We start from the raw sequence: 22,205 nt of genomic DNA on the forward strand, positions 1-22,205 counted from the left end.
AACATTAATGTATTATGTATGTATATATATATATATATATATATATATGAATTTACAGTATGTTTAGAATTACGCACATTTGTGCAGGACATTTTTTAGAATTGTTTTAATTATTCACTTTATATACATTTATTCGCATATTGTTACGTATTATTCATATAAATATATATATAAAGAAACCCTTTTGTAGTAAATAAATATGGATGCATTGGCGCTAAATGCTTTAATTACGGACATTTAAATTGATGTTAATGAAATGAATATTGAAATAGTTGAAAAAAATTATTTTAAATTTACATACCAAATTTGTACTTTTAATATTTAATAACAATAAAAAATAAAAAAAGTTATTTAAAGATTTTTATATTTTACGAAAATTGTAAATTTTTAGAAACATTAAAATAAATTTTTTTTTTCATTTTTCATTTTTAATCCTTTTTTTCCTAAAAAAAATTGCCTTCTTAATTTATGGATATAATTGTAAGTTCGTTTAGAAGAAAATTCTCCATTTTAGTATAGTAAAATTAGGAAAAATACAATTGACAGAAGAATTTTTTTTTTTTATTAATATGATTATGATTCTAGTAGACTTTTTCTTACATTTAAAGGCGATTAAAAAAAATTAAAATTTCCTATAACATCATATGAAATTATATGAAATTATAGACATACAAAGCATAGTATATTATTATTTTTTGTGCGATTAAGTAGTGAATCTAATTTTTAGTAATTATATTTGAATGCCTTGTTTTACTGTTTGTATTTATTTTGAATGCAAAAATGATATTTTAAATAAATCCTTCGAAAAAAAGGAAAACATTTATATCTGTCTTTTATAAGAATTGCTAAGGTATATAACTTACTGCAGCAAGGGCCCTAGAGTTGATCTTTTTGTTGAGCATTTTTTCCATAATCTGGAATATGTGAAAAGTATATATATATATAAAACGCATACATATTATGTAATGTATATAAATACACATATAATGCGAATATATATATATATATATGTGCAGCAGCACCATGGGAAAGTATTTCATGAGTACTTTCTATATAATTCAATAAAAGGAAACGTAAGAAAAAGAAATTACTATCAATGAAAAGGATTGAGGGTATTAAAATTTACAAAAAAAAGTTAAAACAAGAAGAGTATTTTTTGTAATATATGAAAAAAGAAAATAATAAAGCGTAATAATAATTGTAACGGTAAATGGTGCCATATTATGTGGGACAATATAATTTGTAGTAAGTATGGCAATAATTTTTAAACTTAAAAAAAAGGATATCAATAATTTAATAATTTATAATTAGTTCCTTTTACATATTAAACAAGTAAAACTGAAATATTATTGTTCCATATAATTTGGCATTTTGTACATATATTTATAAACATAAAATATTATATAACAAAATATCTCTATAATGGGTTTACTTTTTTGTTTTTTGCTTTGATAAAAAAGGTTCACATTTCAAATAAAAGTTCAAGCAAATATTTAAAATTCAAAAGATAAGCAAAATAATTGTTATAAAAATTATAACAAAACAACTGGGATGACATACAAAATAACAAATATATAAGAAACTCATTAAAACACAAAAATATCTCATATAATGAATAATTTCACATTATCCAATTTTAAAATGTATTTATATATATATATATATATGTATATGTATATATACACAAAAGGGAAATAATAACTTATTTAAAAAAAGAACTAAAAAAAAAATAAAAACTTTAAAAAAAAAAAAAATTTTAATTTAAAATTTAAAAGCACTACATATGTAATAAAAAGAAAAAAAATTACTTCAATGAAAAAAAAAATAATAAAATTTCACTATTTTAAAGAGAAATCGTAGAAACCTAATTAACAAAAATACATAATAATTTTTAATTTTAAACAATGTTCATTTCTATTCATTTTATATTTTCGCAAAAAAACAGTTCTGTATTCATATTACACTAATTAGTTGTATTTTACCTATTTACTTCAATGTAATACAATTTCTTGACGGAGAATATATTACTGTAAGAACCATATTTTATGTAAAACTTCAACTTTTATAATTTTTGCATTTTATATTTTTATTGTTTTCATAACTCTTAAAGATTGTGTTGATTGAAGGAAATCACACTATGATAACGTAGTGTATCATAATAATAGGAACACCTCAATTAGTTAGTTCCCACTTATTTTATAAAATCAAAAAAAAAAAAATTCTCTATATGATTCTGTCTATCCATACATCAATCTATGTATAAATATTTGTTTATTTATTTTTTCCCTCTTTTTTTATATTTTTTTTACTAATTTAATCTGTCTGTTTACCTAAACCATGAATTCCATTGTTTTTCTTGTGATAATTTATTAATAAAGGCAGCGACCCATTTATTAAAAACAGACTGTTTATTATTTTTCCATTTTGAAAAAGTTGGGCTACCATTTTTCGTACGCGCTCTTTCTTTTTCAGTTATCCACTGGAACCATTGTTTTCTTTGTGATTCGTTTCTTTCTCTCCATTCATTGTAATTAGCTGCGTCAACTTTCTCTTCTGGAGTTTTAGGATCTGGAGGTCCCATAATGGCATATTTAAGCCAACGTTTATCTTCTTGCACTTTCCATCCTAATGAATTCCATTCCATAATTATGTTAACTTTAAATTTATTCCAATTTGCATTTAATATATTAGCTATATGGGAATCCAAATTATTAATATATTCTTGCCAATCCTTTTCTAGGAGTTTTTTACCATTTCCATTTAACCAGTCCTTCCACTGTTTTTCATTCCATGATGAAGATTTATTCTTAAGGTCAGATTTATATTCACTATCCATCTGTGCATTAAAATTCATCCATTTCTTTTCTTTTTCTTCTAACCATTCTTTAACGCTAATATCATGATCCTTAACCCATCCTTCTATCTCTTTATTTATTATATCATCAAAGTGTTTGAGTTCTTCTTCAGCATGTTCCATAAAATTATTCCACTCTTTCATTTTCCATTCTTTTGTTTGGTTTCTCCACAAATCTTCAGAATATGGTTTATTTAATGGCTTATCTTTTACATCATTTTTTTTTTTTTTTTCTGTTTGAGCTTCCTACAATCGGTTTAAAAAATATTACATGGAAGAAATTATGTTTTTTCTTTTTAATGCTAATTTGATTGTTATAAAATGTTAAATGCATACGTGTATGTGTAAATATACATACATGTATGTATATATATATATATATATATATGTAAACGCATAAGTACATACAGACTTCATAAATAATATATAAATATATATTCTTATCTATTTTTCATACTGCTGCAAAATAGATATTTAAAAGAAGAGAAGATAACACAAGAATGCTAACATAAATCTTTAATGTCATTGCTGCTAACTTTAATATTTAGTAATATCTGATTTTTATTTATTGTTAAAAAATTCCTGCGAATTGAAAAAATTAAGCTACAGTTAAAACACAAATATACATATATATATACGTTTTTTATTTTGATTTACACTTCTCTGTTTTAAAAAAAAAAAAGAGAAAATCTGTAAAGATAATTAATTAAACTGATAAAGAATATTGTATTTACTTTAATTAACAGTTATTATTATACTCCTAATTATACTTTGTGAATAAAAAGTAGAAAATAGTAATTATTATATAAAAACAAGTGTTAAGTAAAAGACGTAAATCCCAAAAATTAAAAATAATTTAATTAGTTTGTATGAAAATAAAATTTGTTTTTTTATAATTAAATTTTACAGGATTAAAAATAATGGTTAAATAAAAGGGAGCTTTTATTCTATATTATATTAAAGGAAAACAAAATAGAGCTTTTTTTCTTTAAAAATTTCTTTTTTAGATTTAAAACTTATAGCTTTCAAAGAATTTATTAAATTTTTTTACTATTTCCCCATTGGTGCAAAAATTTGAACTTTTTTTTGTTAATATTCAAATCAAAAAAAAACAAAACAAAACAAAACATTTAAATTTAAGTGAATTCTTTTTTTTTCTTCTAAAATTTTACTCTAAAACTGTAAAAAATAAAAATAAATTATTAAATAATTAAACACTTAATATATTAAACATTTAATATATAATTATTATTATTATATAATAATATATGTAATACTATATATATGGAATATTTTGTAAAAAACTGAAAATTTTCTCTTCATTTTAAAAATTTCTTTTACATTATACATAGTTAGCATGTAGTTAAACAATCATTTAATAATTGATATAGTAAGATAATATAACTTTTCGAAGTTCGTGCAATTAAAAATTCTCTACATGTATATATTTTGAGAGTTTAATGTGAACTAGCTGTATTAAATATTCATTACTGCAGTATAACAGGTGGTGGTGGTGTTTAATCGAATAAATAAAGAAAGATATATTTATATAAATTGAAAAATAATATGTTAAATAAAAATGCATAAATATTTAAAAAAAAAAAATCAAAAGAACAAACAAAACAGATTATTAAAAATACAAAGAAAAATAAACAAAAAAAAATTTTTTTGTAGCCTATAATTTATATTTACTGCTTTTCATTTTACGCCTTTATTTTTAAGTACTAATATTAAAAAAAATAAAATATTTCATGAAATAAATTTTAACTGTTTGTTTATATTTGTAATATTTTACAAAAATATATATTTATTAATTTATTTTAATTTTTATTTTAATTTTTTTTTTTTTTTTTTTTGACAGAAACTTTCATTCTTTTATAGTAAAAGAAAAAATTGTGAAATTTACAAATGCACATAAAACTTTATTTTCCTCACTCTCAACATGTTTAGTTATGAATATATTATTTACTTTTAAAATGTTAGAATTTGAAATTACTATGTTATTTTATTTATTACATTTGTTATTATATAGTTGTGTTAATATAATATTATTAAATTAGAAATAAGTTATTTGATATTATTAAATTAGAAATAAGTTATTTGATATTATTACATTAGAAATAAGCTATTTGATATTATTAAATTTGAAATAAGCTATTTTGAAAAAAAAATGAAAAAAATAATTCTATATGTTTTTTATATTTTCACTTGCAAGCGTATTAATATTAAAAAAAAAAAGTGCTTTATTTAATTGTATAAAATAAGCATATGCTAAAAGTTAACATTTTCTATGAATTTTTTATTTTAATGCATAAATTAACAGGTAGGGCAATTAAAAAAACATGTAATAATAAAATTTTTTATTTTTATGATTTATTTATTAAATATGGAAAGCACTTATATAAAAAGTATGAATTGAAATTCGGAAGAAAAATAATAAAAAAAAAGATATACAAATAAAGGCACACATAAAAGGAGTTATCACGAAGAAAATTTTTTTTTTTTGAATAATAATAATTTATATACATTAAAAACAATTAAATAGTATTTTAATGATGGTTGATATAAAATAGAATAATGTTCATTTTATATTGTAGAACGGAAGTGTTATTACTGCTGTAAAATGTTAATTTCTAATATTATGTATTATTAATTAGAATATTTTAATGTAAAGATTAATTTTTTCATATTTGTAAATACATTTTAATTTTTATAATTCATTATCGTTTAGACATAAAGAAAGTAAGCCATATTTTAGTAATTATAAATTTAAAAGAAAAAAAAAAAAAAAAAAATAAAATTAGAAATAATCGTTCAATTGAAAAAAATATATAAAAAAGTACAAAAAATGTAGTTATAAGAATAATTTTTTCGTTTATGGAATTGAAGGGTCAAGCATAAAAAAAAAAAAAATATTTTTTTTAATTGTGTGAATGGATGATTCATATTTAAAATTTATATGAAAATTTACTATAAAAAGGAAAAATAATAAAAATAAAAAATAAATAAATAAAATAAAGTAACAGTATTTTACACATGGAAAAGTTAAAAAGGAAAACATTCCACTATAAGTACAATTAAAAATGCATAAAAGGTTTCCATAAAACAATTGTCTACGAGTTTGAATCATTATATTATTCCAATTGAACTGATATATAATGAAATACACATTATTTATGGAACTGTTTTTTTATTATGTTTAAAACAGTAAACATTTACACAATAGTAAACGTCAACAGCTTAAATGTTTAATATTATTATATAGTAGGTAAATAAAAATTTAGTAAAAATATTCATGAAAATAATTAAAAATAAAGCGATATCAATATGTACAATGGTGAAATTTTCTCCTTTTTTTGTATATCCAAAAATAATAGTCTTTTAATTATAAACTATATAGCATAATTTTTATTTGTTACAACTAATAAATACCTATTTCGTAATAATAAAAATAAGAGAAAAAAAATACCATGAAGTTTGCTAATAATGCTATAAAGAGCGCTTAATATAATTAGCTACAATAATTCAGTAATCACAACATTATAAATGTATATATATATATATATATATATATATATATATATATATGTGTATATGTGTTTATATAAGCATTACTGTAACAGAAAATAATTTAAGATTAACTTACTTTCTTTGTAATAATAAAAACAGTTAGTCACATTAAATATTATAATTAATTAATCTTACTGTTGTTTACTAACAACATGAAAAAATTCCAATTTAATTAGCAAAATGAATTTTTTTTATTAAAAATTTAGCTTTTACATAAATTTATCCTATCACTGATAAATTTTTCATTTAAATTTTTACTCTGTTCTAGTATAGTAGATTAGTAATTGAAGTTATTCCTTAAGTACTTAATCATCACTACCTTGAATATTTTAAGGGTGAACCTTTAGAATCGTAAATGATACTTCATATGTTGTTCAAAAATGGATATAAAAACAGCATACACATATATATATATATATATATATATATATATATATAATGTGCTTGTTTAACACAAAAATTTTACTTAATTTTCGTCTGTCATGATGGGAATGCTAATAGTTATATTTGGTATATGCAGGAAGAATAATTCCACATTGTTACATTACTGCTAATATAAACTCCCACAATATACATATTTTTGCGTAGAACAAATAAAAGAAATTTTATTTTAAGCAAAATAAATATGAACTTATTGATGTCATTGCAATTTTATAGTTTTAATACAAGGAGGATAATTTTTTATTAAAGTGAAAAATTTTTGAAAAAAAATGTTAATTTAATTTTTTCTTGCAAAAATAATGATCACATTTTATTATTTTTATGTATACTTTTGAAGTAACCAACAAATATGTATTTATTTAATGCGTATTTAAAGGAAAACAAGGATAGATAGAAAAAAAAGTATGCAATAAAAAATTCTAAATTAGCAGAATAAATAATATATAAAAAAAATCGTTTCTTAATAGCTCTGTGTTGAATGTTTGTCTTTGTGTATTTTACCGAAAAAATTTAAGCCTTATTTATTTATATCTGCATATACATATATATACGTATAAATATATAATATATTTTACAATACTTTTTTTGTTTTTCGTTAATTTAAATATTTATTATTTTTTAATTTTTTTTTATTTTATAGTGAATTATACCGTGCTTAATTTCATTATATATTATTATAATTTATATTAATTTAGCGTATATCTAATTTAATTTCGCATTTTCACATGTATTATCATATATATATATATTTTTAGCTAGCATTAATTATTTCGCTTAAAAAGTGTATGTTGTTCATAATTAAAATTTTTTGATATAATTGTTTGTATTCTAATTTAATTTTAATTTAATTTATTTTATTTTTTATTTTATTTTTTTTTTTTTGTATTGTATCGTTATATTTTGCTTTATTTTTGTTGTATTTTTTTTTCATTTATTTTTAAAAATTCATTTTACGCTACTTTTATTTAATATATTATCTTTTAGGAATTATTTTATTATTCATTATTTTATAATGACTGAATGCGAATTACTAGATAATGAAAAAGCATACACCAAATTAGATGGAAAACCTCGAATTGATTCATTTTTTAATAAGGATGGCTTATTATTAAGAACATATGGGTGGCTTGTAAAAAATGCCATAGGTATTATAGTATTAATTCATGGTATACAATCACATACTAGAATAACCTTTTTAAGACATAACATTGAAATAGGAAATAATGATAAGGTTATAATAAAGGATGCAGATGATTTTTATGTTTATAAAGACAGTTGGATAGAACATTTTAATAAAAATGGATATTCAGTATTTGGTTTAGACCTACAAGGTCATGGGTTATCCGATGGATGGAAAAATTTATATCTACATATAAATAATTTTGATGATTTTGCATATGACGTAATTCAATATATTAATAAAATTCACGAGACAAGTATAACTGATAGCGAAAATTGTATAACATCATATGATGACAATGAAAAAAAAAAAAAAAAAATAATAATAATAGTAATATTAAAAAGCTTCCGATCTACTTAATTGGTTTTTCAATGGGAGGAAATATTGTATTAAGGACATTAGAATTATTAGGAAAAGTAAATAATAATAGTAATTCCAACCTAAATATTAAGGGATGCATATCATTATCTGGGATGGTTTCTCTTCAGCAATTACCACCCCCCAAAACTTCTGAATTCAAGTATATTATGTTATTATCAAAGTGTGTTGCACGTTGTTTTCCTACATTTCGACTTTTTTATAAATGCCCACATAACATGCATCCAGTTATTAAAGTTCTTTTAACTTCTGATAAAATTCGAAGTAAAAAATCCATAACATGTATATTTGGTTCTGAACTTTTAAGAGCAATGTATAATTTAGAGAATGATATGAAACATATACCTAAAGATATTCCTATATTGTTCGTTCACTCGAAACAAGATAGCATATGTTATTATGGAGGGGTTTCGTCATTTTATAATAGACTTGATGTAGAAAATAAGGAACTGCATACAATAGATAAAATGGATCACATAATTGTTTGGGAGCCCGGGAATGAAAAAATTTTAGAGAAAATTATAGAATGGCTTAGAGATTTACAAGAGAAGTAAGTAATAATTAATAGACAAGTTTATAAAAAGCAGAATTAAGGCAAACGGATTAATTGATACACCTTCTAGGTTTTGTTGTTTCTCATTTGTGGTTTAAGGTTTATGCATTAGGATTATAATTTTGATACTCACGAATGAGTGATTGGTATCCCGGTGAATAATTTAATTGTTTTAAAATAAAGAGAATTATTTTTCAAGTCATATGTAATATTATCTAAAAAATCATTGTAATTTATACTTTTATTTAGTTAGTACCATAAAATGGTTCGTTTATAATTAATGTAAAAAAATATAGTTTATATTAGTTTCTGTTAACATTTTCATTTAATATTTAAGATAAGGAATTGTGATTACAGAATTAATTAACTGAAAATAAAAACAGTGAAGTATATTTTTCACTTCACGAAAATATTATTATATATTAAAAGAAAGAATATAATTCTTGCTCGTTACAATTTTTTTTTTTTTTTTTTTTTTTTTTTTTATTGAATTCATTCCGAATTTTATTCCTGTTAAGAAGAAAATAAATATAAAGTATATATTAAATTTAATTAGAGGTAAAAATGAAAGAATACAACTGGGCGAAGCGTGTGGAAAAAATACTTGATTTATTAGGCATTGGTTATTTATTTAAAATACGTATATACAACCTTTAAAGGATAAGAAAAAGTAAAAATTAATATAGATATTGGCATATATATTTATGAATAATATAAATATGAAAACTATTAATGTAGAATACCTAAAATTTTAGCTTTGAGAAAAATGAAAATTTTCAAGTGTTCAGTTATGTAGGGACACTCCTTATACTGCTGTAATGTTTTTTTGTCAAAATTAATGTATTCGTAGAAGAAATATTTTGGAAGTATTTTTTCTTTTGTTCATTTTTTATAAGTACTAAAATGATTGTAGTTTTGTATTGTAAATTGTGGAATCTTTAAATATATATTTTAGAAAATGTTTCTCTGATTATGTTGAGAATGTTTCCAAAAAAGAAAAAAAAAAAAAAAATAAATAATATAATATAATAAAATAATGAAGGAATGAAATAAAATACATTTTTTTGTTATTTTATATTTTATGATTCCTTAAGTCGAGTTAAAGCCCGTAAATCACTTTCGTCTGTAGGTTATAGCAAATAAAATTGAAATAAATTTTTTTTATTATAGCCACTATTTTTGAAATTGAATTATACTTTATTTTATATATTATATATTAATGGTATACCTCTCCTAACAGAAATATACGTTTATTATATTAGTCATGTGCTTATGGGGTGAATTAACGAATAATTGTCATAGCACATCCACGTAACTGTACAAGTTCAACTAAACAAGGTAATAAGAACTCGTAAAACAACATATTTCCAATTATTTTCATTTCCTCATATTGAAAATAAGTGTAATATGTATGTAAATTATTAATATTAATTTACATAATTAAGTAAAAAGCGTGTACTAGAATGATGCACATTTTTTAATTTTATTTTATTTCGTTATGTAAAAATAATTAGGAGGAACAGTAACAGTAACACAATCACTGAATAATATGTTAGTAAGGGGAATCATGTAGATGAACAGTTTATTGCTACAGGAGATTTTAGAACGTTAAGGAGGTGACGTAAGGGGAAAAACGTTTACAACGTCTTTTCCTTTTTAATTAAAATTATTGCACGAACTTTATTAATGTACAATTTGAAATATTCTATTAATGAAAGGCAGCAATTACATATATAAATACCTTTTTTTGTATATTTTTCATATTTTATAATTGATTAACTCCAGATAAGAAATTTCATTAATATAGAAACAAATATATTTTCTTTTTTTTAATTAGCTAAAGGGTATATTAATAAAGTTAGTGTACTTTCTTTCTTAAATAAAGGGGCAACAAAAATATCGTAAATAATGCAATAATTTATATGTACGATAGAAAGCGGAGGTAAGTAGAATATACACAATAAGTATATTATAAATACATAGAAAAATATGTGTTATGTTTAAATGTAGATGATAAATTAGATGAGGAAAATGAAGAACATGATAAATTATTTGGAAAACTAAATGAAGATATGGCTGCATACAACTATGGCATTATAAGCTCTGATACTGAACATTTTATGAAATCTTTATATAGATAAGCGAATTGTTACAAGAGCACAATTTTAAAAATTAGAGGGAAATAAAATATGGTATATTAATACCAGAACTTTTAAAAAAATACAAAGCCCCTTATTGTGGAAAATTTATAAAATATATATTACATCTCATAAAACTTGTAAAAAAAAATTATATACATTTTAAATTAAAAATATATCACTGAACGAAAGAGGAAAATGAAAGCGTTATGTGAAAGAAAAATTAATATGAAAATTAAAAAGATTAACACGTAGGAATATTTATATTACTCTTGTTTTATTATGGGATAAAATTTTATTCATATTTTCAATAACGAATTGTTTAGGGGTTTATATATATTTTTTACAAAATTATCATACATAATGACATTTTATATAGTGTTCAAACTTGTAAAAATTCATAAATTTTTTATACCTTATTGAAAATTTAAGAAATCTCAGAAAATTTTGAGATTACTAGCACTTTATATTATAATGCACTCTGAAAAAATATTGGTGCAACTGTTTTAACTTAGAAGGAATATCGGCGTTATCAATTATTATAAATATTCAAGAGAAGGGATAAATGTATATTCCTAATATGTGCACCATTTGTTATTATAATATATATACATATATATAGCATTAAAAATAATAATTCATGTTTAGAAATTTATTACAATTTTGTACTATCCTGTTTATATGAATGTGTCTTTGTATTTTATTTTTTTCAATTTACACTATCATAAATCGTATTAGAAATGTATATATATATATATATATATATTCTTAGATTCATATTTTATTTTTGTTTATGATTTTATAGTAATATATGTTTCTAAGGGATGAGAATTATATAAGATAAATTTTTCCTTACGAAAGAATTCTATTTTTTCTGCAATTAATTATATACAAGTATATAATAATGAGGGGATTTATTTCTATGCAAAATAATGAGTTGATAAAAAATTTACTATAAAACAGGTATTCGTAACTTTTATTATTTTATTTTATTTTATTTTTTGTTTTTATACAGTCATTTGTTTAAAATAATATATGTATATATTATTATTTATTTTTCATATGTCTGAAAAATAGTTATATAAAAGAAGAAAGGATGACACACGAATAATAACATAAATCTTTAATGCTGTTGTTGCTAACTTTAATATTTAGTAATATCTGATTTTTATTTTTTGTTAAAAAATTCTTCCGAACTGAAAAAATTAAGGTAAGGTTGTAACACAAATATGTATTATATATATATATGCATATATGTTTTCTTATTTGGATATGCACTTGTCTCTTTTTTAATAAAAAAAAGAAAAAATCTCTAAAGATAATATAACTGATAAAGATTATTGTATTTACTTTAATTTATTAACAGTTATTATATTACTCCTAATTTTATTTTGTTAAGAAAAAGTAAAAAATAGTAATTACTAAATAATAACAAGTATTAAATATAAAATATAAATCCTAAAAATTAAAAAAAATATAAATTACAACTAATTTAATTAGTTTTTATGAAAATAAAAACTTCATAATTAAATTTTGCAGTATTATAAATATTTGTTAAATAAAAAGGTACTTTTATTCTATATTATATATTAAAAACCAAAAAAAAAAAAAAATAGTAGCATTTTTTCTTTAAAAATTTCGTTTATAGATTTAGAGCTTTGGGTTTATATAAAATTTATTAAATGTTTTTACTATTTTCCATTGGTGCAAAAATTTAACTTTTTTTTTAATATTGGAAAAAAAAAAAAATAAATAAATAAAAAAAAATATATAATTTTATTTGAATTTTTTTTTTCTAAAAATTTACTCTAAAACTTTAAAAAATTAAAATATATTTAGTAATAAAAGATAACATATAATATATTATTAATGTATAAAAATATATATAATATTATATATAAGGAATATTTAAAAAAAAAATAGAAAAATTTCTCTTAATTTTAAAAAATTCTTTTACATCATAATATAGATAGCATGTAATTAAACACTTATTTAACAACTGATATGGTATGGATAATATAAATTTTGAGAGTTCGTGAGATTAAGAATTTTCTACAACCATATTTTTTCAGAGTTCCATGTGAACTTGTATTAAAACTCGTTATTTAAAAAAATATGGGTGTGTGCTTAATAGAATATATTTTATATATACATATATAAATTGAAAAATAATATGTTAATAAATAATAATGTACATATACTTAATAAAAAAAAAACAAAAAGGATCATTAAAATTTACGAAATAAAATTATTTTTCTGTTTTTATAATTTATCTTAAGTTTTTCCTTTTCATTTTACCACTCTATTTTTAACTACTAGTATTAAAAAAAAAAACAAATGTTATATAATAGATTTTAACCGTTTGTTTATATTTGTAATATTTTACAAGAATATTTATTTATTTATTTTATTTTATTTTTTTTTGTTTTTATGTAATGATTGATTTAAAATAATATATATATATATATATATATATATATATATTTTACATATCAAAAAAATGTAATAATATGAATTTAATAATATATATATTATTTTTATGTAATTAGATATGTTTATATGAACGTAGTGTATAATTTTGTTACTGACTTGTTACAAATTCTGATATATTGGAAATAGATTTATAATAAAAATATATTATTAACCATCTTTATTTAAATAATATAATAAATGTATGTTTAAATTGTTTGGATCATTTATGTAAATAGTTAAAATTGTATAAAATGTAAAAAAAAAAAAAAAAAAAAAATGGATAATATGTATTCAATGTAATGACATAAACACCTTTTAAATAAAATTATCAAAATGATGAATTAGTTTTGTATGTAATATTCATTAAATATTATAATGGTGTATACTTTAAAAAACATATCATATATTTGAATATATCATTAAATAATAAAAAAAGATCATTAAATTATTTAAAATTACGGATAAAAAGTGCATTTACTAATACATAATAGTTTAGTACACGTATATGAATCCATGATAATATTCTAAATATAAAGTTTACAAATAATAAGCATTATACAAATATATTATTTTTCTGATATTTGCATGTCTATGGCTTTATTCACAAATCAAGCTCTTTTTGTGTAATATAATATAATATAATAATTAATAAATTGTTGGTAAGTATATAAATTCCTTTTAGAATAAAATTATCCATATTATATTTATTATATTATAATTTTTTTATAAAAAAAAAAAAAAATTATTTTTATCATGTTGATTCCTGTTATACACAGGAAGAACAAAAGCTGGAAAAAATACAGAGTACAGAAAAATAAATATAAATTAAACATTTTTGTAAATTTGAATTATTAGAAGAAAACGAAAATATTTAGAACAGTTAATAATAGTTGGTACACTAATTTAAAAAATAATAAATTAGTAGTAATACACAAATAATAATTAGTAGTAGATATAAATAATTGTATATTATCAGTCAAGTAAGAAAATAGTTCTACTGGTATCTTTAGAAAAATTATATAGTAGAAGTGTATAAAAAAAGGAATAAATGGAATTTTTAATATTTAAAATATGTTGTTAATAACCTTAAGTGCTACACTATAATAATTCCTTTTAGAAATTTTATACAACTCAAATAAAAATAATAAGTTTACACAAAAAGGAGATTTGTGAATGGAAATAATTTGTACAGATTATAAAGAAAATACATGAAAAATATATATTAAATATAAGATTTTATAAATGCATGTGCAATTATTTTATTTAATATGATTATATGGTGCTTACGCTTTTGAATCTGTATTATGTTATCATATATTTATTAATCATATTTATTTCATTAAAAAGAAATATTTAAGCGAATTTAGTTAATACTCGTTGGTAAATAAAAGTTTAAAATATATTTTTTTCCTGTAGAAATGTATTATAATATGTGTATTTATATTATACTATATGTACTATGTAAAATAAAATTATGTATTTGTCAATATTAAATATATATATAAAAGAATTTTTTTATAAACAGTTGAAACTAATTTTTGTACATATCGTGTTATATTCTGAAATTTTTTTTTTATATGTTTATATATTTAGTGTTATTTATATCGTAAACACTGATATAATATGGAGAGTCAAATAATTAATTATTAGATGCTATTCACTAAATTGTTAACGTGTTACTACGGGAGTTCATCCTACCAGTAATAAAAAAAAAATGTAATTCTGTATGAGCTAAGGATAATACTTGAAAACGTTTACTCTGTTATTGTTGAAATAAGGAAATGTAAGAAAAAAAAAAAAAAAAAAAGTTTTAAGTCGTAAATTGTGAATTAAAGAATAAATATTTTGTACAAATTTGGTTGTAAAAATCATTAACAGAAATATGGTAATACATACATTGTAGCACAATCTAAATATATCCCAATTTGAATATTTTTTTATGATATTGTATAATTTAAAAATAATATTGTTAAATGAAATTTTTTTTCTTTTTAAGAATATCCCTTCAATTTAAACATGTGGAAGAATATAAATTCTATTGAGACAAAATAAATATATTATTTTATTAGATAAATGACTTATATATATAGAAATCTACGAAGAGCACATAATAAACACGAATGTTTTGGTTAAGGTTAAGGTTAAGGGTTAAGCTTTAAGCGCAATGTATTATATGCAAATTTACCTTAGAGGCAGAAAATTTTTTTATGAATGATAAAATAATTTTTACAAATATATGTAAAGAATTAACAAATTACTAGTTATATATATGATCAGGTGAAGTACATTCAATGATATAATAGTTTTATAAAATACGCAAAAAGACGAAACGGATATATATTTATTAAATTTAACTAAGTATTTAAAGAGGTATATAAACTATATTTATGAAGGATATATATATATATATATATTTCATTTTAAATGAGAAATAAAATGTTAACAATATTTTCTTATTAAAAAAATGATTAAAATGTAAAAACTTGAAGATAACACTAGAGCGGGTCGTCATTTAATGTTCCCGTCTATGATGTATTCTGTTGGAGTAAACTTCATAAGATTACTGGAGTCGCATTTTTTTTCGTCCTTTGTATTGATATATTAAAATATATATATGTGATTCACATGATTTAAAGTTATAATGAATAATTAAAAATTAAAAACTTAACCAAATGGAAATGTAAAATTTCTTATTTAAAACTGTGAAGGAATAGTTGATGTAGGAATTACATTAATGAAAAGTTATTAAAAACGAATTTCCTTTAACGAGGTAATAATTAGAGTTTATTTCAAGATACATAATATAATAATATAATTTTAAAATAATAGGATCTTGTAGTTAGTATATAAAAAAATGAGAATCAATTTTGATATGGTGTTGGTCTTCCCGTAAACACACATCCGTAATGCATAAAAAGTGGAAGAAAAAAAAAAAAAAAAAAAAATCTATATTAACTGGTACAAATAAACAGTGCTAATAACTATACATTTTATTTAGCAAAACTAGTAATAAATATTAATTATTAGTAGAAGTCTATTATTGATAAAAGCCAAACAGATACGTAAATTTTTAAAGAAAGATGAATGAATTAATGTAATTTAATTGATTGAATTTTGTCATATTTTATAAATTAGTAAATGTCAATATTTTTTACGGAAACATAATTAAGAGGAAAATAAAAAAAAAAAATTTACATATATATATAGGTATAGAAGTAGTTATAGATATATTTATATCGCTTGAAAGTATATTTTTACATAAATTGTGAAAATTTGATAATTCAAAATTTAAAATGATTTCGATTTACTTATATAACTTTATACATAGAATTATATGAAGATAACTTTTTAAGATAAAATGTAAAAAAATGAATAATTTATATAATATATATAGCTGCATTAGGGATATACTCATCTTTATTATTAAAGTATAAAATTTTATGTACTTTCGAATTGCTGTAGTAAATTAAAAAATTTTTTAGATTAATTTTATAAGATGAATATTTTTTCTATATTAATTACTAGAACTTTGGACCTCTTTATCAAAAAATTGTATATATACTAATTTAAAAAGAATGTACTATATACAATAAGAATAAATGCTATTGAAGAAATATTACAAACAATACAAAAGAAAAAAAAGAAGAAAGAAAATACAGGGTTTCAACACAAGTTAATTACATTGATATTAAGAATATGTAGAACAATATGCTAACAGATATAATTAGAATAAAAAACATAAACAATGCATACACAGTTATGATGGACATAGCTGCATAAAGTACCTTATTTTTTTTTTTTAAATATGAAAATGCCTCTACTATATGTCGAAATTTAACTGAATGAACATTATTAATGTAGTTGATGTGGAATAAGTCTGATTTAAATTTTGAGCTTGCTTTTTTTGATAATTTTGTTGGGTTCTTATGCTTCACAACATTATCATAATGTTTTGAGGTATCAGATTTTTTTTTTATGTTATGTTCAAAGTTGCATGCATCATGTTGTTTTTGATGATTTTTACATTGCATCAAATTATTAATTTCTTTTTTGGAAACTTCGCGTAGTACTAATTTATTAAATTGTTTTCGAAAAAGGTCATCATGAGCTAATGCATTTAGTCTTTCTCCAAATGCATCATCACTTTCGTCTAATAAACTATATATTCTTTTTTTTAACATTTCATATTTTTTTTCTTGTTCTAATTTTGTTTCACTATATAATAATCTACTACATCTTACATTAAATGTGTTATTACTGTAGAATACCTCATTCCATGATTTACTGCATGTGGTTAACTGTAAATAATGATACAAATATTCAACATTTAAATTTAATTTATTTATATATGTACTAATCAAATTTTCTTCTACTTATAGAAACATAAAATAACAAAAAAGAACAAAAATTAATTAATTACAAGAATTATATGGTACCTTACAGGAATATTCCCATGCCCATATTAAAGTTGAAAATAGTATATTTTTAGTAAAAAAGACTAGCATATTTATATTTTCTTTTTTAATAAATATTTTTAAAGTTACTAAAACTTATGTAATAATTGATGTACTGTATATATATGATATTTTCAATAATATTAAGCAAATGGTTGGTTTATAATTTATTTTAATTATTTGCTACTATGTAAATATAAAAAACTTTTGAATTTTTTTTTTTTTTAATTAAGTTTAATTACTGTTGCGAATAGAAGATCACACAAAAAAAATAAAATTATAAAAATTACATATTTTAGTAAGAGGTTTATTTAAAAATTTTCTTAATTCATAATACTTAAATAAGACATATAAAACATGATTTAATAAGTATTAAAAGAATAATATTGTATTAAAATTATAGTTCTATAGGAAAAAAATTAAAGGAAAAAAAAAAAAATATATATATATGTTTCATTCATTGAAGAAATACTACGATATGGATATAATAGGGAATTAAAATCTCTGTGACAACATATGTACTAACTTGTATGTACAAAATAATTTAAGAATAAATATTATGTTTAAATCTGTTTTTAAAAATTGTATAATAAAAATTTTTTAGAAATGATCATTTATCCTGCTGTAATGTTTTCCAAAATTATTTTTGATAAAAATTCATAGGGAAAAAGAAAAAATGACAATATATATAATATTAATAAAATTATAATATTTTGCATGCATTTATATTATATATGTTGTAGTAGATTTAGATATACATTAATTTAGATTGATTAATTAATTAAATCTAAGGTGATAAGATATAATTACACATAGCGTACCCATGGTTTTACACTTATAAAAAGCATATGTATTTTTTATATTGTATAATAACTCAATAATATGTTCTGTTAGCTCTTCGTATGGTGATGTATATATATTTATATATAAATTCACTAATTCGAATAGTATAATTCTAAAAACAACATTAAATCTATAAAAGTTGAACTGGTAGGTATATATACATTTTTTTATATCAATTTTAGTGATACAAATACGACTGCATATAGTAAGAAAAAAAAAATTATAAATAAAACATTGCTCTTTTAAATTATGCTTTGTGGTTTTCAACATTTAACCATATTTGTATATATATATACATACGTACATTTTTTTTGGTAATATTTAGAATGATATTTTTATTTCAAGTTTTTTATTTTTTGTTCAATAATGTAATTTGTTTGTGTTAAATGTTATTATTTTATTTTTATTTTTTAATTCGAAGATTATTAGAAATGTGATGCAAAGAAGTGAAATATTCTGCATTTATGTTTCAGAGAAATTATACTTTAATTAAATTTTATGCAGGATTGAAATTATGAAAATACAATAAAAAAAAAAAAAGAAAGAAAGAATTTTATGTTTAGTTAATATGAAGTATTTTATTTAATTATTTATAAATACTTTTTTTTTTTGTTTTTTGTTTTGCTATTGTTTTTGCTCTAGCTTTAAAAATTTATATTTAAAATGGATGCAAGATGTTTAATTGATAAATATTATTTTACAAATTTATAGTTCAACATGTTTAAATAAAAAAATTCATATAACATATTTAGCCTATGTAATTATAATATAATGTAATATGTTGGCACAAACAACTGTTAAATGAGGGGAAAAAAAAAGAGAAAAGAAAGAAAAGTTCCCTTTTACATATTGCGTACTTACTATTTATATACATATATAAAGCATTAAGGAAAAGAACAAAAATTAAAAAAAATTGGTATTATTAATAATAAATAAAAAATTATATATTTGAAGGGAATAAGTTTAATGTGAAAATTTCCTTGTCTTTGCATTGAAGTTAATAGAGAAAGAAGAAATAATATTTATGGTTAATTTTTTAATTTTATTGCTCTTCCTGTTTGACTTTGTTTCGTTAGATTAGATATATTGTTAAATATTCATATAATAGTTATTTAAAAAAAACATAAATTTCACAATTTCATAAATATATAACAACTTTTTTAATTATATGCAAAAGGATAAAATAAAAAAAATAAAGAAAATAAAAAATAGGTATCAATCTAGATATGTATATTCTAGCTTTCTAAAATTTGTATATAATAATAAAACTTCGGCTTTTGTCTTACTATTATTTCTAAAAGGTAACAAAAAATAGAAATTATTTGATTCTTGTGTTAATAATTTTATTTTAGCATCCTCATATTCCATAAAAAATATGAACATTTCATGTAATTTTTATTTTATGAAAAATTGTTAAATTTTGTTTACTTACGTTACTTTTCCCCGTTAATTATTTTTTCTAAAACCTAATCATACTGATATGTTTTATTTATGATAAGCAATATTAAAAGTGGTATGACATTGTTGTATTTCTAAAAACTTTGTTTCGAAATAAAAAACCATAAGGAAATGGAAATAAATATTTAAAATGATTTATTTTCAAATTGCAGTGAAATACTTTTTATTTTATCCATATTTTATGTGTATAAATGAAAGGAATTTCTTTATTGATGAAATAAATTTTTTTTTAAAAATATGTTTTTTATCAAAATGTCGAATTTGTAGATGTATTAAGTAAATGAATTTTTATAATTTAATTCTTCTAAAAATATTTTAAAATGGTTTTACATATATAAGTTCGAGGGAATCAGTACTAAATTATTTTTTTAGTTACTTGCTTTTTCTGTATATTAATAAGAAATTGACACTGTATATGTATATATATAAGTGAGTTATACAATCTTTACTAAGAAATTGTAAAGGATTTAAAAAAATTTAGAGAAATATAAATAATATCTTTATATTAAGTAGAAGTAGGAACTACATTCTATTCACTCTTCTTGGTAAATATATGATTACTATAAGGAAATGATCATAGAGATATTTTTGTTACTTCTTAACATAAAAGCTTTTGTACTTATCCTTTCGATGTGGACATGTCAGTATTGCAGTAATGTGATATAATTACAATATTCAATCATTTTTGTTGCATTATTTTTTATATTTTTATTTTTTTGATAATATTATGTTTTGTAATATTTTTTTGTAATAACATACTTTTCTGTAAATAATATATATATGTATATGAAAGAATAAATCTATTGCAAGAATGATTTTCTTTTTTAGATAATAAAGCTTTTAATAGAAACAATGTAGATATTAAATATTTCTATACATTTTTCTTTGGTGAGGAAAAAGAATAATTTGATAAAAAATATTGTATTATACATTTTTACATATTCTATAAATGTCATATGATCACGTTTGTAGTTATTTATAAATTGTTCCTATTACTACTAAATATGTATTATTATATAAATATATTTTTTTATTTTTATGCTTTTTCTTTTTTGGAATTTTTTTTTTCATATATTAGTACAACATTTGAATTTTCTCATGAAATGCATGAGAATTTTTGAGTTCATTAGTTTCACGATAATTCGTGAATACTGAATATTTTAAAAGCATATAGACTTTTGTAAAAACATATATATACTTTTGAGGAGTACTAATTCAAAATGTAGTATTAATTATTCTTTTTTGTTATCTATGTATAATACTTGTTAGATCATAGTTAAAAACAGACTTAACCTAAGATGATATAAATATTTGAAGTGAAATTAAAATGATTATGTATAAAAAGAATAACATAAAATAGAAGGTTAATAACGTTCTCATATTTGAATTACGTAAAAACTGTTAATGTTCGAAATTCCAAAGGGCTGAAATGAAAATAAGTGGTATGAATAACACTTTCAAAGAAATTCAATTGAAAAAGTATATGCCTAATATATAATGGAATCAAAAAGGGTATAGGAGGTTTTAAAATGTTACAATATGTAGCTCAAAAAAAATTAAGGAAAAGTTAGTATATAAAATAAAGGGTGAAAAATATATAAAGTAATGTGTAGATTTAATGGATTATGTTATGGGGATAAATAAGAAACACTCAAATTGATTATTTACTTAATGCATTAAAATTGTGATTTTCTAGGGGTATAAAAGAGAGAGAAACTATGTAAAATATTTTTTTTATGAATTTTTTAAAACAGAGTACTTGATATGTAAAATATTTTAGGATTTTAATAACTTTTAGGGTTTTAACACTTACAAAATATTAAAAAGCAGAATTGAGTATTGAATTAGGGAAATAATTAAGTAA

At 20.0% G+C, this 22,205-nt stretch overlaps 2 protein-coding genes and 1 pseudogene across 2 annotated transcripts, besides 1 other annotated feature; 1 reads left to right on the forward strand and 2 right to left on the reverse strand.

Annotated features, from left to right (window-relative positions):
- Positions 1 to 2,326: 2,326 nt before the first annotated feature.
- On the reverse strand, positions 2,327 to 3,380 carry PmUG01_05041400 (tryptophan-rich antigen; the record flags this gene model as incomplete). The annotated part of the gene is made up of 2 exons (XM_029003632.1): positions 2,327 to 3,100; positions 3,312 to 3,380. The coding sequence occupies 2 exons, from the start codon at positions 3,378 to 3,380 to the stop codon at positions 2,327 to 2,329; spliced, it is 843 nt and encodes a 280-aa protein (XP_028860559.1).
- A 4,497-nt stretch (positions 3,381 to 7,877) lies between these two features.
- PmUG01_05041500 lies at positions 7,878 to 8,977 on the forward strand (annotated as a pseudogene).
- Positions 7,878 to 8,977: a sequence feature (lysophospholipase, putative, pseudogene).
- An 8,286-nt stretch (positions 8,978 to 17,263) lies between these two features.
- Positions 17,264 to 18,091, reverse strand: PmUG01_05041600 (Plasmodium exported protein, unknown function; the record flags this gene model as incomplete). The annotated part of the gene is made up of 2 exons (XM_029003634.1): positions 17,264 to 17,884; positions 18,023 to 18,091. 2 exons carry the CDS (start codon positions 18,089 to 18,091, stop codon positions 17,264 to 17,266), a joined length of 690 nt encoding a protein of 229 aa, XP_028860560.1.
- Between the last annotated feature and the right edge of the window lie 4,114 nt (positions 18,092 to 22,205).

Source organism: Plasmodium malariae (assembly GCF_900090045.1).
Source record: "Plasmodium malariae genome assembly, chromosome: 5".
Taxonomy (NCBI): domain Eukaryota; phylum Apicomplexa; class Aconoidasida; order Haemosporida; family Plasmodiidae; genus Plasmodium; species Plasmodium malariae.